At 37.6% G+C, this 22,593-nt stretch overlaps 1 protein-coding gene across 2 annotated transcripts in view; it reads right to left on the reverse strand.

The window, feature by feature from the left end:
- GREB1 (growth regulating estrogen receptor binding 1) overlaps positions 1–22,593 on the reverse strand; it is a 61,052-nt gene that overhangs the window by 23,594 nt on the left and 14,865 nt on the right. Inside the window, exons 5-21 of one of the 2 annotated variants that reach the window (XM_075049120.1) lie at positions 22,342–22,485; positions 20,904–21,029; positions 18,871–18,993; positions 17,884–18,021; positions 17,516–17,701; positions 16,586–16,936; positions 15,757–15,885; positions 14,107–14,232; positions 13,441–13,638; positions 13,170–13,350; positions 11,130–11,322; positions 10,407–10,543; positions 8,692–9,031; positions 7,040–7,155; positions 6,136–6,335; positions 4,249–4,338; positions 1,589–2,205 (exon numbers count right to left, since the gene is read on the reverse strand). In XM_075049120.1, the coding sequence (XP_074905221.1) occupies positions 1,589–2,205; positions 4,249–4,338; positions 6,136–6,335; positions 7,040–7,155; positions 8,692–9,031; positions 10,407–10,543; positions 11,130–11,322; positions 13,170–13,350; positions 13,441–13,638; positions 14,107–14,232; positions 15,757–15,885; positions 16,586–16,936; positions 17,516–17,701; positions 17,884–18,021; positions 18,871–18,993; positions 20,904–21,029; positions 22,342–22,485 (3,395 nt within the window). Of the gene's footprint in view, positions 1–1,570; positions 2,206–4,248; positions 4,339–6,135; positions 6,336–7,039; positions 7,156–8,691; positions 9,032–10,406; positions 10,544–11,129; positions 11,323–13,169; positions 13,351–13,440; positions 13,639–14,106; positions 14,233–15,756; positions 15,886–16,585; positions 16,937–17,515; positions 17,702–17,883; positions 18,022–18,870; positions 18,994–20,903; positions 21,030–22,341; positions 22,486–22,593 lie in introns of both variants that reach the window. The other variant, XM_075049119.1, reaches the window with a different exon arrangement.

Below are 22,593 nucleotides of genomic sequence, written 5' to 3' on the forward strand. Positions count from 1 at the left end.
CGTCAACAGGAGTCCTATTCAATATTTGAAAAAAAAAAAAAGGTTTGATAGTGAAGAGTGGTGAATACCATACCCTGGAAGGGAGCCAATGGATAAATAAGCTGCCTGTTTAAATTATAATTAGTTAAATGGCAAGTACCAAGTGTGTGAAGCATCAAAACCTTCTCACACGTGTGTAGTATGCTCTCAGAAGTCTCTGAATGACTCTTATGAGAATCACAGATTTACTTTTGTAAATGTACATAACCAAATGAATACCAAAGAAATATTTACTTATTGGCTAATCTGGATATCTAGGGTGGCTTTGGGAATAGTATCTTTGTCGGGTTTGATGTGTATGCATACAAAATTCTAAAAAAAATTGTCACAGCCTGTGTTTTAATTTGAGACGGAAATGAACAACCTCTCTCTTCCAGAATGTACTCATTTTAATGCTGCAGCTGAATATGAAATTCAGTTTCTTGATCACATAATACTTCAATCTTTGGGAAACATGGACAATTTAGATCAAAAGAATGGACAGTGAGAAACTGCTCATCAGAGTACTTTCTGGAATCCTTTATGAATTACAGTAACATTTGCAGGAAGTCCCAATATGAAAAGCCCATTTATATTCTTTCTACTCTACTGCACCATAAATTTGGGTGCACAGTGGAATACAATCACTTAACAAATGACAATATGTAGTTTTCTTTTGCAAAGGATGGGCATAGAAGAGTGGATCATGTGGCAAATTAAATCAGTAACTATCTTTAGATTAATTCTTTGGGTGGTTGTTACAATTACTGGAAACATGGGTCTTTGTCTTGGTTTGGATTTATCCTTTTTGAATTCTGAGGTTCATAGGACATATATATGCTCTCATTAGGCATGGTGTCTCTTCCTAACTTGTTGCTTCATACTTCAGCAGAACATGAGAGGCACAATATTACCTTTAGCATGTAACGTGCATTCAGTTAGGAGACAGTTTGCTCAGATAAGTGCTAAATATTCTTAGAGAATTTAGAAGAGAAGGAACTTCTCAGGAGTATACCCATTTCCATATATCTTTTCAAAGTAATTTAAAAACTCTTGGGTCAGCTACTCCTCTTGTAAATATGGCTTTGCTCATGTTGAACTGGCCTTCTTGCATGTATTATTTCCAACAGCTTCTATTTCTGCCTGCTGTGTGGAGTAAAGAGAAGATAACCTAATTACAAATTCTCAACTGTCTTCAGACAGATCATAAGAAAGTGGTTTTGTGAAGATCTTTGATCTTTATTTAAAATGTAAATGCATACTCAACTTTAACAAACTGAAATTATACATGAAATTTCTCTCTTGAGCAAACTCTTTTAAAACATTTTAATGGAGAGAGACTGACAGAAAATGAACATTGCTACAGCTTCATTGTCTTTGAACTCAGGCTAACAGTAAAGAAAGGAAGACTATTTTATTAGAAGGGATTAGGGAATGAAATATAAGCAACTTACTCTGCACCAAAAAAACCCTTCCAAGTATGGATAATAATAACTAATCTATTTTTTCTGAGATTATGATAAAATTAAACAAAATAAATCAATGATAATACCTTGTTCTTATTACACACCTGTGGTGGCCCACTCAGCAGCAGCCTCCTTGGATGGAAGGTGTCCATTCTGCCCTCATTTCTATTGTTGTAGTCCATATGGATTGGCTTGGGAACCGTCCATTGGCGATAGTACAGAGACTGCTCCGTGCAAGTCATCATCTTACTCATAAGAGGACGAAAAGAACTTGCCCACATAACAGAATGATAAGGCAAGAGGGAAGATGATTTGGGAAGTCCACTGCTGTCTGTAGAAGTAATAATGTCATAAACCAGTTTGGGCAGGAAAACTATGGGAGGCTGTTTTGATGCTTTGGTCATGGAGCACTGAGAGGTCTGTAGGATGAAGGAGTTATGAGTAGGTGCAGAGGAGGAAGAAGAGGAGGAGAAAGGTGAGGAGGATGATGAGGTGATGGAAATTTGGGCACTTTTTATGTTTTGTTTCGTATCCAGCTGTTCAGTTACTGGTGGCAAATGTTTGCTGATTGTTGTTTGTGCCCCCTTGTCTACTTTCGGCTTCTGCCTTTCATAGTTATTTGTAGTTTCTTCAGCGCTGTTGCTTAGGACTTGGTGGGCGGATTTTGCTGTATCCCCTGCTGCTATTAAAGGAGGAGATGACTCACTGCAGAATGCTGTAACTAAAAGAAAATTTGTATTTCAACTATCAACTATGTCTGCTAGTCAATGCCATAGTTAAACAAAACAAAACAAAAATATCATTTAGATAGAGTATCCATCAAACATTGCAATCCCACTCCTGTTCTTGCTTTCACCTCTCTCGTACAGGAAGTCATAATGGGACTAGTTTGGAGTATTCCTCTCAATGCAGAAAATCGCTTTTAAAGTACTGAAGTGCCTAGGAAAGATGTCAGTGATTGTCCTGTCCTCTACTTCCCTCATCCATTCCTTGCTTAAGGTGTACAACAGATACTTTCATCACTCAAAACAAATACAAAATTACTGAAACCATCATTTAAAAGAGTATAAGAAAATAAGTAGTCACATTTAGACTACAGAAATGTCTTCACAGACTGACATCTAGAAACAGTCCTCTGAGTCAGCTCTGATCTGACACTCATGTGTCTGCATCACTGCAGCACTTATTCTGATCTCATAAAACCTGGCGCTCAAGTCTCTGCTGCTACATAATGCATTAATGCATTCATACAGCTTTTGGTCAGCTCAGAGCACATACTGAACTCACAAATGTTGGCCTTGAATATGTCATGTAGATATACCCTACAGCTAATTGCTGATTTTCTGAAAACGGTATATTTCTACCTTACGTATTCTAACTACTAAGATTTCTTGAAAGTTTAAGGCCTTGTTTTAAGTGGTTCTAGGCATCTTTAATGCTTAGTGAATTCCAAAGAGGAGATGCAAATAAATTCACAGTCTTCAGAGTAGGCTGAGAACTGGTTGAGGAATCAGTCTCCACATGGTACTAGGAATATCTGTCTGAAGCTGAACATAGATAAAAACAGCTTTCCTCTCATGTTGAAAGCAACAGTCTTGGTGTTCAAAAAAACGCTAGTCCATAGTTTCTCTTGATCTCAAGAAATAGTAAGATATACTCCAGCTGCATATTAATCCAAAGTAGCCATTAAAGGACATTAGCAATAAATACAAAAGTATCGCCGGCAGTATGAATGGTTTCAAGTAAAGCCACTGTGACATCCCTCAAAATACCATTATCTAAGAACACGGAAAAAAAAAGAAAGGAAAAAAGATTTCTTTAACCACAGGCAAATTGAGGCTACAAAGCCACAGGCAGGCCACATGGACACCATGGAACTGATGAGTAGTCTAACTTTAAAGAAGACAAAACTATTTTGAAAATTAAAGTGTTGATGAAATTTATTCAAATGTTTTCAAGCTTTTTTTCCTTTTGTAACCACCACTATGCCTGTAGAAAAGAAATCATGGGCCAAATATGCATGTCACCATGTTGAAAACTACAATTAGGTCAAAAAGAATTTACTGTCACTGACAAAAAACATGTTTTAGAAAGCTGCATGACATTGCGACTTCTAGGAAGTTATGGTACAATTTATATTCCCCACTTTTATTCAACTCTCCTCTTAATATTATCTGCATAAAAAGCATGCAAAGAAATTTATCAGACAAAAGAGCTGTAGTAGTTCTCAACATTTCCTCATGCTTTCTACATTAGTTTGCATATTAAAAAGGAACCAAAGATTTAAAAAATTATCTACCTCCAAAAGAGCTTTCAAACAGTGCAAAATTAATGAGTGAACATTCCAGAGCAAAACCCCAAAAGGTAAAAATACCAATGAGAACGAGCATGCTTTTTCTCCTACAGATTTTGAAAAGATTTTTTAAAAATGTGAAGCATGTTTTCTTTTTCATAAATTGTCATAGCTTCAGTGAACACACTCAGCCATCACAGTACTGAGGATTCATACCTTAGTGGCACATATCAAAGAATTGCCTGGTTTAGGCACCCCACCCTATGATTATTTTTCAAGCAAGAGATCTTATTTCTTATATTTCTGAAGTCTGAAACTTTTTTTTTAAAGTTATCTTCCATGATTCCATTAAAACAGGCCTTACTAAAACCTTAGTGATTTATGCCTTTTATTATTTATCTTAATAAGCTGAATAAACCGTCTCTTTTATGTCCTAAATGTAAGTTAATAGAAATGATCTTAAGGTCTTACTGGAAGCTTTTGAAGAGAGAGATGAAGATGCAGAGTCATGGGAACGAGATCTTTCTCTTTTCATAGGGCTTCTCTTTTCTGAAGTAGAACCTGTTTCATGAATGGTAGTAAGGGAAAACAAAACCAAAATATAATTTAAGTAAGCCTGTAAGAAGGCACAGCTACATTGTCAAAGGAGGGAAAAGTACACAAGAGTTTGTGTGGGTCTTGTCCTCATTCTAACACTGTTTTCAGTATGGAGGGTATCTGTTCCTGCCATGCAATATTGGATCAGCCTATGGTCTAACCTAAGCATGCTGAGCTGCAATAGCTTCACAAAATCAATGCAGCAGCCAGGAGCTGGTAACTTCTAGGCATGTCTCAACCATGTTTGCTCTTTCTACCCATGTCTTACTTTCTTCACTAATCCACTTTCAGGGAAACCAACAGGCAACAAGCTCTATTTTGTCAGTATGTTATGAAATTACCTCCTACCCCATACATTACAGCTTTATGGCCAGATTATATCTCAGCTTTTGGTGATGAAAATCCATATTTGGATGGCCACCACAGATATTCACTTGAGGTTCCTCGCTTAGGTTTCTAAGTTAAAATGCTTGTTTCTGTACAGTTTTACAATGATAAACTGAGACATAAGCATGGCCAGCAGGAAACTTAGACTGTAAGTCTGTCTCAGGTGTTCTGAATTGGACTCTGGGGGAGCATACCATACTTCATGGACTAGGAAAGCAACCTTACAATTTAGATGCCTAACAACTTAGGTGCCCATTTGACTCGGATCACATACAAACTCGGCATACTTCAACTAAATGGACAGAAGTACTCATCACATCTAAAGTAGGCCTCTATTGTAGACAGTCTGAGTATGACCTGAAAAGTATATATTTGATTAAAGTAAATATTTTTGTTCTGCTTCTTCTGCTATCCTTATTATCAATGAGTAAGAACTTAATAGGTGAACAGTAACCAGCTCTCTTCCTCATCATAGCATAGAAAAGGAAATCAAGGCAAGCAGTTTGAGATTTAAATATGGGGATAAAAATCCCTTGTTTTCCGCAGTTACAAGGCACAACAGACAGTAAAGAAAAATGTAACAAACTTAATGATAACTGATAACACCCATCAACTATCACTCAAAAATTCCCCAACAGTTCCTGGGTAAATTATTATTGTTTTCTTACAGATTTATATGTTCTTAATTGCTCTTTTAAGAAATTATAAATTCTCTGACTCTACACTGTCAGTTTGAATTCATGGATATTTTCAAGGAGTACTCAGAAGTTACTATGTTCAGATATATTTTCTAGCCATACTATTTAATACCTCATAAACTAGAGACTCGTCAGCTCTACTATATACAGTTTCCTTGGGAGGAATCTTCCATCATTGTCAGTATGTAAGCATAGGTTAGGTAGCATCAGTAAAAGCTTAGGTGGAGTTGCCCCTGCTGTGAGGGAGGGGATCAGGTCACTGCTTCCCAGATGGCAAAGCGCACACTTCCCTGCTGCAGGGAGGGCAACCCAGCACAGCACTCCCAACAGTGAGTATCACTGGATGTACCCACTCGAGCTCCACTTTGCGGCTGCCAGAACATATGGGGCAAAGGAGGTACAGAGGAAGGGGAGACAAGGGAGACAAAAAAACAGGGAGAGAGAACAGATACAGCAGCAGGACTGCAAGAGATTAAAATGCTGCAGCAGCAGCAGTCCCTGGGCAGGGAGGGTGAGAAAATACAGGCTCAATGAGATGAAGCAAAATTGAGGAGCAGAGCCCACTCAGTAAGGCTAACTCCAGAAACCCTCACCGAGCAGGTATCCATACAGTCCTGCTTTTTCTAATACAACTCAATCATTTCACAGCTTCTTTTATTATCACTACTAGTAATACCTTCCGTCGCTACTTCTTCATCTTCATTATCAGTGCTGCTTAGTTTCTCTGGGTCACTTTCTAACACATCATTCACAACTGCTTTCTCTGTGTGAATTTCTGAGCTCACAAAGTACGCTGCCAAACCAAGTTCTTGCTCCAAGGTTGTCCTTACCAAAGAAGATGAATTTATTAAACGTAGGTCACAGTATCTCAGTGATCTGGAGAGAAACAAGAGGGGCTAGTATGAAAACTCACTGTAATCTACTCCCTTATTTCTTTTACAAACACAGCTAGAGGGGAATTTTTTCATGATCTGCTTAAACTATGGATGAGACTGAACACAGTATATCTTTTGTGCTTAATAAGTTTACTACTGTGGTGCATACACTTTTTCTTAATCCAATTATGCAGCTTAAACTAGTGCACCAAAAATTAGCATCAGCATAAGAAAAAGAATAATCATTTGGGTTCTAAGCCTAACACACAGAATGGGATTCAGTTGAACATACAAAAGCATTTAATGCCCCAGGGTGTCCTGTCTGGCTTCCAGCTGCCTTTCCAGAAGGCACTGATCTCTCCACACATCCTGTAGCACATATGCCAGCATCAAGCAGATGTCTCAGCTACACTAAAGTATCTAAAGTAGCTATACTTTCCTTTTTACATACTCTTATTCTCTCCTCTAAGATGGCATAACCTCCTAATATTTTCTGAGCTATTTATATCTTGCTATAAACAGGAGGTTATTATTAATAATATGGGGTTTGTATTTATGATATAAAAACTGCCAAAAAATGGAAAAGGAACACCTTGACACTGAAATCCGTTTTCTTCTCCCACAAGTAATTAAACAGTTCATCTTTAGCCATTTGACAAGCAATGGATAAAAAACTGCCACTGAGAAAATACTGGATCTTCTTACCGTGGCAAAGACTCCCCTTGTGGATCCATACCACTAAATATCAATATACAAGGCAAACCTTCCAATTCCAAATAGGTCTGTGGCCTCCAATCTACATCTTCAATTTTCTGCCAGGCCTGTATAAGGTAAGAAACACTGTTAGACATATCTATATGGCACAAATAGAGAAATATATATTTTTATCATCCATTGTATGAATCGATTTGTACAGGGGATGGATGTTCCACCAAGGGAAGGCACAGAGCAGAGCCAATTTCAACATAGGTAGATTGCACAATTTCTATGAGCATACATGTAGCAATCTGCCGGCTGTAAGTTTGAGGAGATTGAGACAGTATGTTCCAGTCTGAAAAGACCCCTAGCTTCCCATCTACATAGCACTGAGACCAGGGCATAGACGGGTAGTGTGGATATGGTACAACGGACAGTAAAGCTGAGTAGGAGCTTTGTGGGAGAGAAGAGTACAGAAGGTTGCTTCTTATGGCAGATAATGTATGGATGTCTGAGTCCAAGGAAGAAAATGAGCTAGTAACAAGACTTCTTCACCTTAGAGGAATAGAGGAAAGCTGGAAGTGTTCAACACACACATACCACTGTCCTCACTTGCTACCCTCTGAAGTCTACTGCTCTCCCCCCAAAGCTATAAGTTTTCCTGATAACTTCATGAGAAGTTTGACAACTAGATCTATTGTTTGACCATTTAGCATCAGGCTATACTGCTTTGCTCACACCAGTCAGTCCTTTTTGCTGTAAGACTGGTCTACAGGTAAGGAATAGACAGTAGGACCAACAGTACAAGAACTCAGCCTCCGACATTCGTACATGTACCACTATTGTGCATGTCAGAGAAGACAACCAGGATGTGATTCAGAACTAGTACCAATTTTTCAGAATAAGTTATGCCTAATTTACAGCAGAATGAGATCAGCGTTAGCCCCTGGATCTCAAGTGACTTCATCTAACATATATTGAATCAGACACAGTACAGTGTACCATATGTATGTTACACCATCCTAGAATGTAAATACATTTTTGGTTTGGTGATCAGATGATGATAATTTTATGAAAAGCAAGGGAGTATCAGAGGCTTTTGTTAAACAGATGACCCACGACTCTGGATCTAAAGCATATAAATTAATCCATAAACCAACACATGGTCCAGAAAGCATAAAGTCCTGAGTTGTGACCGGGGTGTTCTAGGACCCGTAACTAGCATCACTGATTTGGTACCTTCATGCCACCTGCTGGTGACAAGAATAATACAACTCTCAACTGGTCACTGATTAAAATCTTTTTGCACTATGACGATTTTGTAAGAAAATTCTGCTAAAACTGTGACAATTTTATTTGGCTTTTTTCCTTACTGCTTATGGTCCCTGTGGATAAAAGCAGTTCAACTGTTTGGGAGGGTTGCTGCTGGAAGTCAAGTTCTAGCCATATTAGTTAATACTCCACTGAGTATTAATCAGAGGTAGGACAGTAGAGATGTCACAGGCAGTATGTCTAAAAGATAAAACTCATGTTCCTTATGGTAGTTTTTATTTTTACTAGTCAGACACACATTTCAGCTCATGACCATAACTCTCACCAGTGAAGTCTCCCCACCTACCCATCTAATCAAGCTTCCCAGTATATGTCATTCTGCAAGTTACCTTTAGCTGCTCCACAAAGTGCTTCCCTATTGTGATTCCAGAATTAGGATTTCCCAAGATTATTTCAAAGTTATCTTCAAGGGCTAGTCTTTCCCTTACATTATACAGACGTTCATATGCCACTGCAGCCAGCGGAGTACATGGAATTCTCAACACTACCATGAGGCCATGACCACTAGGACATTGTCTTGAAGAGTTTATTAGGTTTTGGGTGATTTCCAGAGTTTCAACTGAGGTGTAATTCTTCATCTGAGAAAGACCACACACTGCCATCATAGCTGCAGAGTAGTGTTGTATGAGGACAAAAGTCCTTATCACTGCACTGTGTAATCTGGGGAACCTGAAATAAATGGTGAATTAAATAGTGAAGTATTAAAGGCTAGAGTGAAAAAGCTAATTTTTACAAAATATAATAATCTCAGGATTTAATCCTGTAAAGAATCCTTCATATCTACTATACAAAAGAATCTCACCAACTTGCAGTTGGATAGTCTTTGCACGGCACCATTTCACAATCAATCAGAACTGATGTTGTCTCTCCATTTCTTAGTAAAGATTTACTAAGCAAGTAGTCCAGTAAGGTTACATCACTTTAAGTTACTAAGACTTTACTGCTGCTACAAAATATATCACAGAATATTTGCTAAGGCACTCAGTAATATCATCAAGGAAAATTATATTCTCTTATCCATGAGAATAGTATTTCTCATTATGTGTTATTCTTAAGGGGCGGGAGATGGGGTGGGCTGTTTTGTTTTCTTACTGAAGCCCTGAATGAGCTTACTCTTGTTTCCAAGAGGACTGAATACACAGGCAGCATCCAATGAGCACTCCAAGTTCCCAAGCCCAGGTAAACCCTGTCTCAGTCCCCAGTCTATGGAAGGGAGAGACAAGGATTTGCAATAGCTTCCTGTGCTCTGGTTTTCACAGAAATGAAACCCAGGTGCACAGCAAAAAGAGGAACTGTGGCTTGCTCAGAAAAACACCTGATATGTGTGATCAAAGCTCCAAAGCACCCTGTAGCAAGCCCCAGCAGTTAAGTATGGATGTGCTCAATCTCCCAGTTAGCAATACAAATTCACAAGATTTTACTGGTCCTTTCTCATTCTTCTTACAGATCCCAAAGAGTTCATCCACAGCTGCAGACATGCACATAATGTGTCACTACTCTTTTGCAGTGATTCTAGACTTGCTCCACAGGAACCAAGGAAAACTAATGATATATTTTCAAGCTCTGATGATGCTCTGAAGTTTTTATTGCTGATTTAAGTGTACAAACCACAGTGATACGTCTACTTCTCTTTGTGGTCCAAGTGCACTATGCACAAATTCTATACAACAAAATCAGTCAGGGTCAGCAAGTGATAATATTGGACAAAAGTAATAGCACATTTGAAATTACATGATGATGCAATGTTAGATTATTATAACCTAGAAGTAGCTACTAGTCACAACAAGAACACACTCTAAATTGGGCTAAACAGTGTGCATGTTCATAGTAAGAGGCAGCCTAGACTGATTAGATTACAGGCCAAATAAATATATAAAAAAAGATGGAAGGAGAAAATAAGAACGAGTGAAATGCCCTTGCATACACAGCTGATTTGTGGGACAGTGAGGAGAAAAAAAAAAAGAACCAGGCTTCCAGCTAGTAACTCAAGTTGCTAGAATGCACCTCCTAAATTTCCTGTGTTAAACAAAGGAGGGTACCATACCTCTTTCCCAAAGCCATGACCATTGCTTCAAAAGAGCTGTCATACCGAAGCAGTGGAATACTATGTCCAGAGAGGGTGGACTCAATGAATTCTGACAGTCCAAAGTATTTCTTGTTTTCATGGTATAAATCTATACCCTAAAGCAAATGAAGCAATAAAAATATAAATGTAAAGTCTATCATTTATTAATTTACAATTGATTAACCATTGGTATCTGATATATTTGCAATCACATTCTCTAATAAGCATACATCTACTCAGACATATTAAAACAAGGAGAGAAAGAAACAATTTTTTTGAGAGAAGTTTGACCCAATTTTTCCTTGTTTCTTTCTCTCTCCTCACATATACATACATACAGACAGAAGAGCTATGTATGGAATAAATGTGCACACATATGAAGAAAATCCAGGTATGTACATACATTTATGCAGTAATGCACTAGAGACAGGTTTTCAGATGGTTTCCATTTATGTAGCTCAAAGATTTTTAGCAGAGCTACTACAGTTTATAGAAGATATTAAAGGAATAAAGAAAAAAAGCAAGAAATGACAGGATAAGCAGAGGGAAAAGGAACTTGCCACAGACTGAACAGCAAAAAGATGCCATGCAAACTTCATTATTGTTTACAAAAATCATGGGGCCTCCACAGTTTCACCAAGTATGTAAATGTAAAATAACTTATGAAAAGCTCACAAAAGCACCTCAAAGCATCCATCTTACATTGCTGTATGAAGAAGGCCAGTGGATCTCATTGTAAGGGCTGATATGAGTATGCTGTGTCTGCAGCGCATAGGGGAAGGAAGTCACATGGAGGGTCACAATATTTGGCGCCTCTTTCACCTCTCTGCAGTTCAACAGTCTATCAACAAGTCCTGTAGACAGTTCTGTTTGAGGATAAAGGCTATGCATAGCACTGCAAAAAAGAAAGCCAAAACTCTCCAAAGTAATCAGCACAAGGGAACATTTGTGTCAGTGGAATAGCTTTAACCTAGATATGAAATCAAAGTTAAACACGTACAAGGAACTTCAGACTCTATTCTTTGCCCTGCTTTTGTTGCATAGAAGGATGGGAAAAGAAATGCAAATTATTTCACTGCAGCTGAAAAGTTCTGTAAGTCTGATAAGCTCCATAGCTAGCAAATTACCAGTCACTTACAGCTATCAGAATATGAGAGAGAAAGGATGAAAGAAAACTGATGTTTTGGCAGTTACCAACAGACACATAGTCTTGTAGTAACTTTGGCCAGTTTGATAGTGTTGTCCTTAAAAAAAATATAATTCTTACCTACAAAAATCAAGATAGAAAATGACAGACAGTAAGTCTGTATGACAGAAAAACAGAGGGAAACTACCTCTGGTAAAGCTATTATGAAAGGGAAGAATAGTTATTGTTAGGGCAAATGCTGGTATCACAGAACACCTACAGTCAGTTCCTTGCTTTGTTGTAAAACTTCAGCCCAAATTCATGCTATTTCATTTTTGGCATTTATCTGCAGTGACTAAGTTACAAGCCTCATCACTGCAAGCTCCTTCTGTTACCAGCAGAGAGAGACAAGTAACTCCAGAAACTGGTTGTGTCCACCCCTGACCTAAGTCAGCCCTCATAGATGCTCATGTCTCTGTTGTGACTATGTGGGCAATCCCAGGCAATTACATTCCTGTTTTAGGCACCTCATTCAACTGACTTCAGTTAGGTGGCATGAATCCTGCTGTGCAGAACAGTCATTTAAATATTTTTCACTTACATATCTTTATTAGATAAGAGGAAAAAATATCAGACTTAAGCAGCAATACAGATACTTCCTACCACTCAAGGATGCTATATGAATAAATGCCTTAAAGGCTGTGACAGCTGTAATAGGTCATTTAAGTTCCTACGTTATAGAGGAATTGAACAGGAAACCCTCACAGGCAAAAATAAAGTTTTGATGAAAATCATCATTCTTAGCCAGTGTGAAAGACAAGACCTTGTCGTTTCATTCACAAGCAAGATTCCATAGGTTTTGGTTTCAGAAACACTACTGTGCTCTCAAAGCTGGAATATGTTGGTGTTTCTGGAATTCAGTGTGTTCTCCAAGCTCCCCAGTGCCTCAGGAGCCAGGAAGCAAAAGCAGCCCAACTCCTCAGCAGGCAGATTGTTGAGAAGCAAAGGAAATAGGGCTCCGTGAAGGAAGCACTGATTTATGCGAGTAAGCTGATGGGGAACTTGGCAAACGTCGAACAGAAACCCACCTGCTTCCCTGAGAATTATACCTAACTTTACTATGTATCCACAGAAGCTTTCAATTCTCACAAATTGGTGATTCGGGATAGAAAAAACATTGTACTGGAAAATTTCCAATCAGTTAAAAAAATAAGCAGCAGTGTTGGCTCACTAGTTGTATACTCAGTGTGGAGGGTTTTTGCATGTTTTACAGCCCAGAGGACACTGACAGAGGATAATGAGCTCTGTGTACTTTCACAGGAAGCTTTCCTTTGAACAAATGACAACCAGCCAAAAAAACAATAGCTGTGGCTGAAAGAAGATAAGAATGGTGAGCAAGAAAAGCTGAAATATTCCACTGGGGCATAATAGAATATGCAGCACAAGAATAAGTCATGAAGGACCTTAAAAGAAAACAAGTTTATTCAATGCATGGGAAGATAGAGTTAGCAGAAAGATGCAAACAAAGATGAAGGAAGGAATAAATCAGAAGGCTGATCTTGAGAGCTAATGCAAACAATAATAATTTCTCTAAAAACAAGTTACAGTTTTCTTACCTCATTAGATCCCAGTGTGCGTGATCATGGATTAGGACAAACAGCGTATGTGGATTCTGCATAGAGTTTTGTAAAAAGACTTTGAATTTAATCTGGGCCTCTGCATCTAGTTTTATAACATACTGTTCCACCCTCTGCTTTGTAAGGTGTTCCTTCTCTAATCCAAGTTCTAATAAAATACCTAAAGAAATGGAACAAATGTCAGTATTTCCAGATAAAAATGCATTTAACAATGTCCTGTAAATCTAAAATAAAGCTAACTAATGAGCACCTGAGTGCCAGAGATGAAACAAAGTCTGCTGATAAGTCACTTCGGAGGGTGGAACACAAATCAAGAAATCAATTTTCTCGAAAGAACCCAAATCAAGATTTTGAGTGCTGGAGTCAGCTATTGAGCAAATATGAGACAGCAATTTCTGAGCCACTGCTAGCTGGAATGGACGAATCTGATGTCGTTCAATCTCATAACCTGGAAAAAGGCAAAATTCTGTTTAGATATATGCCCAAAGTCTAATCTAACACAAATTGTTAGAGTCTGGCAAAGAATGGCTGATCTACTCTTTAAGATACTTTGCTTATGCACAGGAGTTCCAGTTTATAAAAATCTATATGGAATATGCAAAGAAATGTTTCTGCATTTGGCATTTTGGTCCTGTAAGTCCCTTAAATGTCTGAGAGCTGAAAGTGAACTTGTGCAATAGCATTCTGCTACCACAGAAGTAAGACTTAGAGCTTCAAAGACTACAATACCCAGTGGAATGAAGCGGAGCATCCATCAGTGTAAATCTGAATATCCCAAGATATGAGCTGCTGTTTGCCTCAGGAACTTTGCCTTAAGAGCCTCGGACTCTGCCCAGATGGATCTAACTGTACACCTAGAGATGTGGTCTCGAGTACCCTACTCTGTTACCGCTTTAGAAAAATCCTCCTTACTTACTTGTACACGCAGCTGTTCCAGTTCCATTCAGTGCTGTTGGTTTATTTACTGAAGCAGAAAGTGATGAAGAGATGTGTCCTTGGTTTTCCTGGTAAAATTTCTCCAGCAAAAGATCAATGTCACCCTCTATCAAATTGAAGGGATAGTAGAATAAACATCCATGTTAATAAGAGCTGCATTTCATACTGATTTTGTTTTGTAGATCTTAAAGAGCTTTATATATGCTAGCTAGTTATCCTGCCCTTGGCTTATTGGCTGTTTTATACAGGAACTCTCTCGTTATTTTCTATTGCATCTGTTTTTACAGCATATCACTAATAAAATGCAAATCAGGCCAAGGAATGAGCTCTGCAGACCACTGGCTAGAGCACTTATGGAGGATGGTAGAAAACCAGCCTCAAGGCCTTGATGTAAATCAGCAACAACAAAGACATGAAACTGGCTTGGTTTATGTTCAGACCATGGAGCTATACAGTTCACTCATAAGGATTACAAGAAGCTTTGGAAAATCTGATAAATATTTTAAAATCTCTAACATTTTTGAGAGACAGAAAGAAAAATAATTCCCTATAAAGCTGAAAGAGAAATATGAGCTTTGTAGCTACACATAATGCTGAAGAAAGCAAGGTACTTTTTACTGAACTATCTATATCTGCAAATATATCCTATTCTATTCAGCAGGGGCCCTGCTTACAGATGGAAGCTGTGCAGAGAATACAACATGCCTGTCCTGAGTATTTAGTATTTTCTCAGCAGTTGAAAAGATGTTTGAATGTGTCTGCACTGAGCTCACAAAGGCAGGGTCTGCGCCGTGAAGTGCAATCCAGTGGATGTAGATGGCAACTATTTTTAGGATGCTCATTTACTTGTTCTGCTCAAACAATAGCAATAGCAAAAGTGATTTTGAGAACCATACTTTGAAGATACTAAGAGCAGAAACACTAACATAACTACACGATGGTTCAAGGAAAACAAGTTTCTCTTAAGTGACCACTCAAAATATCATGACATATCCAGAAGGGTTCTTGTGATCTAAGTACAGATGTACCGACATGACATGAATGGCAAAGGGGACTATGACATCCCATTAACACTGACAAATATGCTGCATTTGCTCTAGTTGTGTGATAGTTTAACTTTCCACGTGGCTGAATCTATCCCCCGATAATCTTGCCGGTAGTAATCCTTGGTATACTCAGTTTAAAAATGATCCAGTAACCCTGGCTCTCTGCAGTTTTCCTCTCTTTCCCATGCATCATGATCAAGTTCACAGTATGATAAGTTGAAAGGGCAAATCCTACCTTTGATAAAATAACTCTGTTCTATCATGGTCTAAATGAATTCTGTGTTTAAGGCAAAAGAATTTATACATTCATATGGATATGGACTTGCATAGTCTATGGATTGATTAGCATAGCTAAGAATAATACGCTTAGCTATTTGCTGATATATTTTAATGAAACTGAGGGATTTTATGAACTGACACTTTTAGGAGGAATTTCAATTCAAATGTACTTTCACAACTTTGTCCTGCATTTTTTATATATTTCTAATAATGTCCTTCTTCTGGAAAGGTAATGAGCACAGCTATTTTCTCTGACTTAAAAGTTTCAGGGACTTGGAAACATGTCTCTATAACCTGTTAGGTACCTGGGCAGAGTGTGCTAAAGAAGGACCCCAGAGTTTCCACTTTCCCTGTGACCAGCTGATAGTTAACTTCTTTTTGGTAGTCTGAAGGAGTGAGCATGCTCTCAGACAGAACTCTTGCCTGATACTTTCCTAAAAGACAAAAAAGTAATTTTGAAAGCACTTCAACTAAAGTTAAAAATGTTCTAAGTCATAATAAAAATACTACCCAGCTAAATGAATGCCACACACACAAAAACGGCAGAGGTGAGTCTTTTCTCTCTCCTATACGTGTATGCACTAGACATCTGTAAGACAGACTCATGTTTTATAATTCTTTGTGTTTCTTTCCCAGTTTAGGAAATATTTGTTGATACAGTATATAAAAAGACCATATAAATAGTCAAAGGCATTGTCAATTATCTTACACTTATAATGAATCTTTGAATGGCTATTCAAATAATTTATTTAATTATCAGCATAATAGGTTGTCAAAGGGAATGACATTGAAAGACCATCTTTTAGAAGCTAAGGAAATGTTCGGTCCTCTGCTCGCAGTAAAATCCCAGTCACACAGAGCAGGAGAGCTTTATGCACTGTGTGTGCTGTAACTCGCTATTATTTGTTTGCACTAGTGTTGGCTGGGATGCCTTGGTGAGAAAAAGGGTTACACAGGCAGAATGTGATTTGCTGGGGAGAGACCCAACTATGCAACATCAACTTGGGTTCATCAAAACCCACTACTTCTTGGTCAAAGCTCTGCTTTCTGAGGCAGCTTATTGAAACTCCAGCCAAACTCCTCATAGCATCGAATTACTCTGTTTTGCCTAGAGATACAACCTTGGGATCTTACCTGTTATCACAATGCAGGAATCGATGGCTCGATTTCTACTGGCACATATGATCACCACATAGTTTGTCTTTATTAATTTTCCTTCAATGAGCAGCTTAAACATTTCTGAAAGCCCTTCAGCCAGAGAGTAGCTGCATTCAATGATATGGACACTATCATTACAGGAGCTAGCTGCGAGGCCCGCCAGCCAGGGAAGCTGGGCTGAAGTCACTGGTGCAATCTGGCTGGGCACTTGAGGAAAAGTCTGTGGAATAGCCTGTTGGTACTGACGGATTTCAGACAGGTGTGATTCCCGCCATGAACGCATGAATATTTGTTCCAAATCCTCAATCAAAGGGACCTGGTCCGAGGCTAAAAAAAAAAAAAAAAAAAAAGGAAGAAAGTATTTTGAAACAATTAAACAAAATTGTTGAGTTAAAAACAATTTTTTTTTCAAAATATGTACTTTTTTTAGAGATGATCATGTTTCAGATTTATGCGTGCATGACTCTATTGCCTTTGGCAGATGTGAACCAAGTTTTTCATTTTGAAGTGCCTTTGTGATACTCAAGTAAAGCTGCCCTAATTGGAACCTGAGTATCAGTAATTAGAAATATTTAAGAGGTTGAGTGCTGCCTGTCTCAGCATAATACTACTTCTAAACCACAGACTGTATGCAAAAGCAGTGAATTACAGCTCTTTTCCTTTCTTTATTTTTAGTTGCTGTGTTCCCAGATTATAGGAGAAGATGAACTTTGTATGATTATATTTCAATCTGTCTGGTCTTCAAGAACTAATTATTTAGTTTTGTTTCATAACCATGAATAAAATTGTTTAATATCACACGTCCTAAGACTGATACTTAATATTGTCCTGCCCTAATACTCCCTTTCTCATTCGCCAGCATGTAATTTATTCATTGCAGTCTTTCTGGAGGTAAAATAATCTTACCTAGTTGGACAAGGTAGTAGACAGTCAGTAAGAGCTGCATTTCCTCTGAAATAGGCTGTATTGTGGAGGCACCATATTGTTCATATGCTCTAGATAAAGACTGTGAATTTCTGTAACAGGTGTACAACAAAGGACTCACTATCACATCATTAATGTTCCCACAAAGATATGGGAAGTTTCCATGACCTACAAAATAAACAATGTTTGTAGACGTCACATTAATTTCATAATTTCCCATGTATGTGTTAAACCGTTTTAATAGTAAACCTTTTAAAATTGATGGCTCTAGCAGTGTTTAGCGCTAGGACGTATATTTATATCTCTTACAAAAAGCTGTAAGGTCTTGTTGGGGGGGTTGGGTTTTTTACCTTTAAAAATAACTGGCTTTGCTTTACAGATTTTCAGCAAGTTGTCAGGAACTGGGACTGGTTCTCCTGAGCCCACCATTGGAGATGAGGCTGGCCCCACCAAAACAGAATGTGGTAAAGATGATAGGCTTCCTCCATCTAAGATTTTAGACATATTATTACTGGAGTCAGGTCTACTAATGAATTCTTCAAAATAAAGTTATTCAACATCATCTCATACCCACATTTGGAATCGGTATTGAATGCTTTTTATGGTTACATCACACATTTCATGAGCTGTTACTAAAACGCATACCATTACGCTGATTTTCTTGGAGGACTAATTGTTGCAACCTTGAACATCACCCATGCATCTAAATGTTCATAAACAAACAATTCCAGGTATGACTGCACGAATACAGAGACTTATGTGATAGCAGTGCACAAATAGTTATGATATGTGTGTTCTCTATGATAAATTTAGTTTCACTGCTTCTAAACAGGTTTTCTTGCTATAGCGAGAAAGAAAATATTAAGATTCAATGTTTGCTCAATTGTAACTTCTCTATAGTAATTTTCATTTAAACAAGAGCACATTAAAATAAAACATTTTGTGGAAAGTGAATTTATTTCACTGCATGTCACTCTAGTCTGTATCTAGACTATAAAATCCAAGAGCCAAAAACACTGTGAAAAATAATTGAAGCAATGGATGGTACCTTGGTCTGAGTTATGACACTGATTTTAACATCCCAAAGGTGTTTTGGTGTCTAAAGACAGACACAGGCGCCTGTTGGGAATTATTAATAATGACTTGATGACTGGATCCTAATGAGAGTTAAGCTCAGAGCCTCAAAAAGAAATCAATGGAAATGAAGCAATGGAAATGTAGGTAAGCATGTTGGATCAAACACCTTTCAAAACTCTAATACAAATCTGCTTGCACCTTTAAAATATTGCCTCTTTTCCCCCACTGTTTTCCCGTATAGCTTATATGGTATAGCTTACCATTTTTAATTCTGTTTGGAGCCTGTGGGTTGAGCTGCAAGTTCCAAGTTTCAGTAGATGATGGAGATTCTGGTGACCAACCTTTATGGCGCTTTTTTGGGGGCCCTGAGTTTGTTAAAGTGCCTGAATAACAGTAATATTTCAGAAAAGCATTAGAATAAAATGTATTCAGTTTTGTGCATGGTAATTCAATATGTTTTGATAGATTTAATGTGTGCATTAAGTACTGTGGTAGACAGGGTCAACTCCATGAATATAATAATTTTTTATCATTTTTATTTTACTTTGCTATGTCTTGCTTAAATTTCTGGGACCTTTCTGTTGCAGAGAACTCTTAATTATCTAGGTAGACTTCACTTATTTTATACCAATGTCCATTCTGTACTAAGAATAATGTAGGAACAATGAGTCATGTACTAAGAATGCTTGTGTTAATATTTTGAAGTCAACACTGTGAGCATTCTGCTCCTTTTATTTCTGAACACATGACACAATGTTTCATGTAACTTATTGCAAAATAAAATTCTCAAGGGGTTCAGGGTAATATTAATACAGATCTGAGTTCTCTTCAACAATTTTCTCATTTACAGGATTTTAGCCACTTCTTGCTGGTTACCATCTTCGGTTTCATGTTATTCCATATTAACTCCTACCAAATTACTTTTGCACTTTCCTCCTATCCACATGTAGCTCCATCACTTTGTCTGTAAAAACATAACTTTCTCACAGTTTTTCTAGGAGCTCCTGATGATTCATTTCTTGAATATTCTTTCATTAATATCTTTAATCTTCTTGTGCACTCCTGCAAAGTCCTAGAATGATAAGTTTCCACTAACATCAAGTATTTCTAATTATTGAGAGTCAATGGTCCTCTAGGAACTGCTCAGCATCTTGCAGGATTGAGCTATTTCTATTTCTGGATGTGACTATGCAGAGGTCTTAACACTACTTCACACTGGCAGGGCTGTATCTCCTGGAAGAATGGTTAGTCCCACATAAAATTCAAGACAGAGTAAGAATCTAATATAAAAATGGGGTCTAATTTTGAAAAAGATATTAAAATTAAAAATAAACCTGAAGTGTACAGATTTTGAATAAAATTGTTCCCTTGCAGAAGAACCTTACATATGTTTGCAAAGATAACTTTGTCCTTTAAACTTTTACCACGTGAGGGCAATATTTAGCCACTTGTTCTACTCCTCCTTTCATTTCGTTTCCTGGCATAACGTTGCAACAAAAGTCACAAGATAGATACAGCAATACAAAGAATTTTTTATTTGAAAATGCTGTACTCTTTCCTGCAGATATGTTGATATGTGAAAGTAATCCATCTGAAATAAATTGGCAATAAAATGTTGCTGCATAGAAGAAAGAGCTCAAGAACCTGAATGGGCAGAGGAAAAATTTGGCTGTGATGCCAGCAAGGAAACTTGGGAAGACTTATTCTAACATAGAGTTATAGCATGTTTCTAGCCATAGTGAAGACTAACCTTCTTGCTTAAACAAGCCAGTGACACAGAATACAGTTTGTGACAGAAAACAATTAACACAAATCATGATGATAATCATGCAGTGAGGACAGTTTCTTTAATTTGGAGCCAGTTGTCAAAATCTAGTGCTCCATCCCAAGGTGAACTGCAACAGAGGAATTATCCTATGAGCGATTACTTATAAATCTTTCTTAATTCCCTTCACAAAACCTTGTTGGGCGATTGATGCAAACTGACATATTCTTTAAGAACCTGGATTCAGAATCTAGCCTGTACTTCTATTAAGTGAATGAACTGTAAATATAATGAAAAACTTCCAATTAATAATCTGAATTGTAACAGAGCTATGGCTGAAAACATATAAACAATTTTCTTTCTAAAAATTAACACAGAAAAAAGTGTTATGGTCAGAAAGGACTTGGAAGGGAACAGTAATTTCTATTCATACAGGAAATGATGATCATGATATCATTTGTTCAATGCTTCTATTATACCCATGGAATATAGAGTTTAAGGTATTAAACAACAAATCCATACAAATACCTAACACCGAAGGTCTTGTCAGAGCAGACAGGTTATTTTTCACCAACTGTTGTTTAGGTGATTCCTTGCCATTATAAACAGCTGAGCTGAACGCTGCTGTTGAAGGGATGTGATCTATGGCTGCAGCTGGCAAGAAAAAACCAAAGTATTTACATTAAACATTTCTAGGTCAAGATCCTCAGTTGATATAATAAACTGATCACTTGATTGTTTACTTTAATAGAACCTTCGGGATCTGCTCAGAGTGAATGCAATACTGAATAAAAAAAACCCACTTCTGATCTTATACCAGATTATTGCTGTCTGACTCCCAATTAAGTGCCTGGGTAAAATACAATTCTGCAATTAAAATACATATGTCAGATCCTTAGCTTCTTTGCAGATGGACCCTAGCTCTTACATGAAGTTTACTCAAGAACTAGCTAAAATAGTGAGAGAAGTTTAAAATTTGCTAAAAATCTCCTAAGACTCCATTCTAATTTGACATCCTCTTTCCAAGCTTTTAAACTGTTCTGCATTAAAAAGAGAGGTTTTCTCAAGCCTAATATGCTTGTAATTAATGTAGCTTTTTTATATATGTAACCTCTGACCAAAAAAACCGCCAATCTGCTATTATAAAGAGATGAATTATTTGTTCTGAAGGGGTACCAGTATTCCAGATCACAATTATTTAACAGGTTTCTATCTCACAGAGAGAATACAACAACCAACAGATGAGCCTCAGTTCTCCTGCGTGAATCTCTGTAACAGTCACAAGACACTTAAGAGCTGTTTTCATTATGAAGAAGCTCAGAGAGATCACTCTAGCCTCTATCATGCATCACCTTTCAGTTATGTCAAGCTAATGGAAAAGTAAATTTTTCAGAAACAATTTTTAGTACAAAAAAAGATGCAGATACTGATCATTAGTTTGTTTTTTAATATTAAAGCCACTTTTCTCAGCAGAAGAAAAAATTCAGAAGCTTTTAAGCTGATGCCCATATAATGCCTGCAGTAAAGAGGATTCTGGTCATAACATAAAATAGACTGGATCAGAAGAAAAAGCTGAAATGACACTGGTTCCTGTAACATTTGTCATCTGTGACCAGACAAGCAACAGCTGCAGGAATGTAATACCCATTCTCAGCAACTTTAAAAATAATGGCTTTTAAAAAATTTTGGTTTGCCATAGCTATGAGCAAGCTGCAGAACACCTATTTTATTATTTGCTAACCTTTTATACATAAACCTGAGGGGAAAAAATGGACAGCGAGACGCATTCAAAGTATGATTGCTTTCTTTATTTGTAATGTATCTCTAAATCTCTTCAACTTGCTTTATTTTATGTGGTAGTGTGCTTCTTTGTTTGTCTTTCCATTCACAGAAGTACACAAAAATACACATGCACAAAAGAGTAAGAACAGGTGGAAACCCAGCGTGTTTTCCTTCTGAGCCATACCTGTTTGCTGAGTCCCAGCTGGAGCACTTGGGTTTGCTGCTGGGAGTGGCTCGCTTGAGGTGCTTCCCGAGAGGCCCGAACTTTCTGGCAGTTGGAACAATGTGCTTGAGCAGGTGCTGGATGAAGACTGTCGGCCTCTGAACTCTTAACAGAAAAGAAACTTCTTATCCCCTGACAACAGCGGCATTTGCTTTTTCTCTGCATATTGGATATGATGATTTCACACATGAATTACTTAGAGGCTACAGCACT

The sequence above is a fragment of the Buteo buteo genome, chromosome 17 (assembly GCF_964188355.1).
Source record: "Buteo buteo chromosome 17, bButBut1.hap1.1, whole genome shotgun sequence".
Taxonomy (NCBI): Eukaryota; Metazoa; Chordata; class Aves; order Accipitriformes; family Accipitridae; genus Buteo; species Buteo buteo.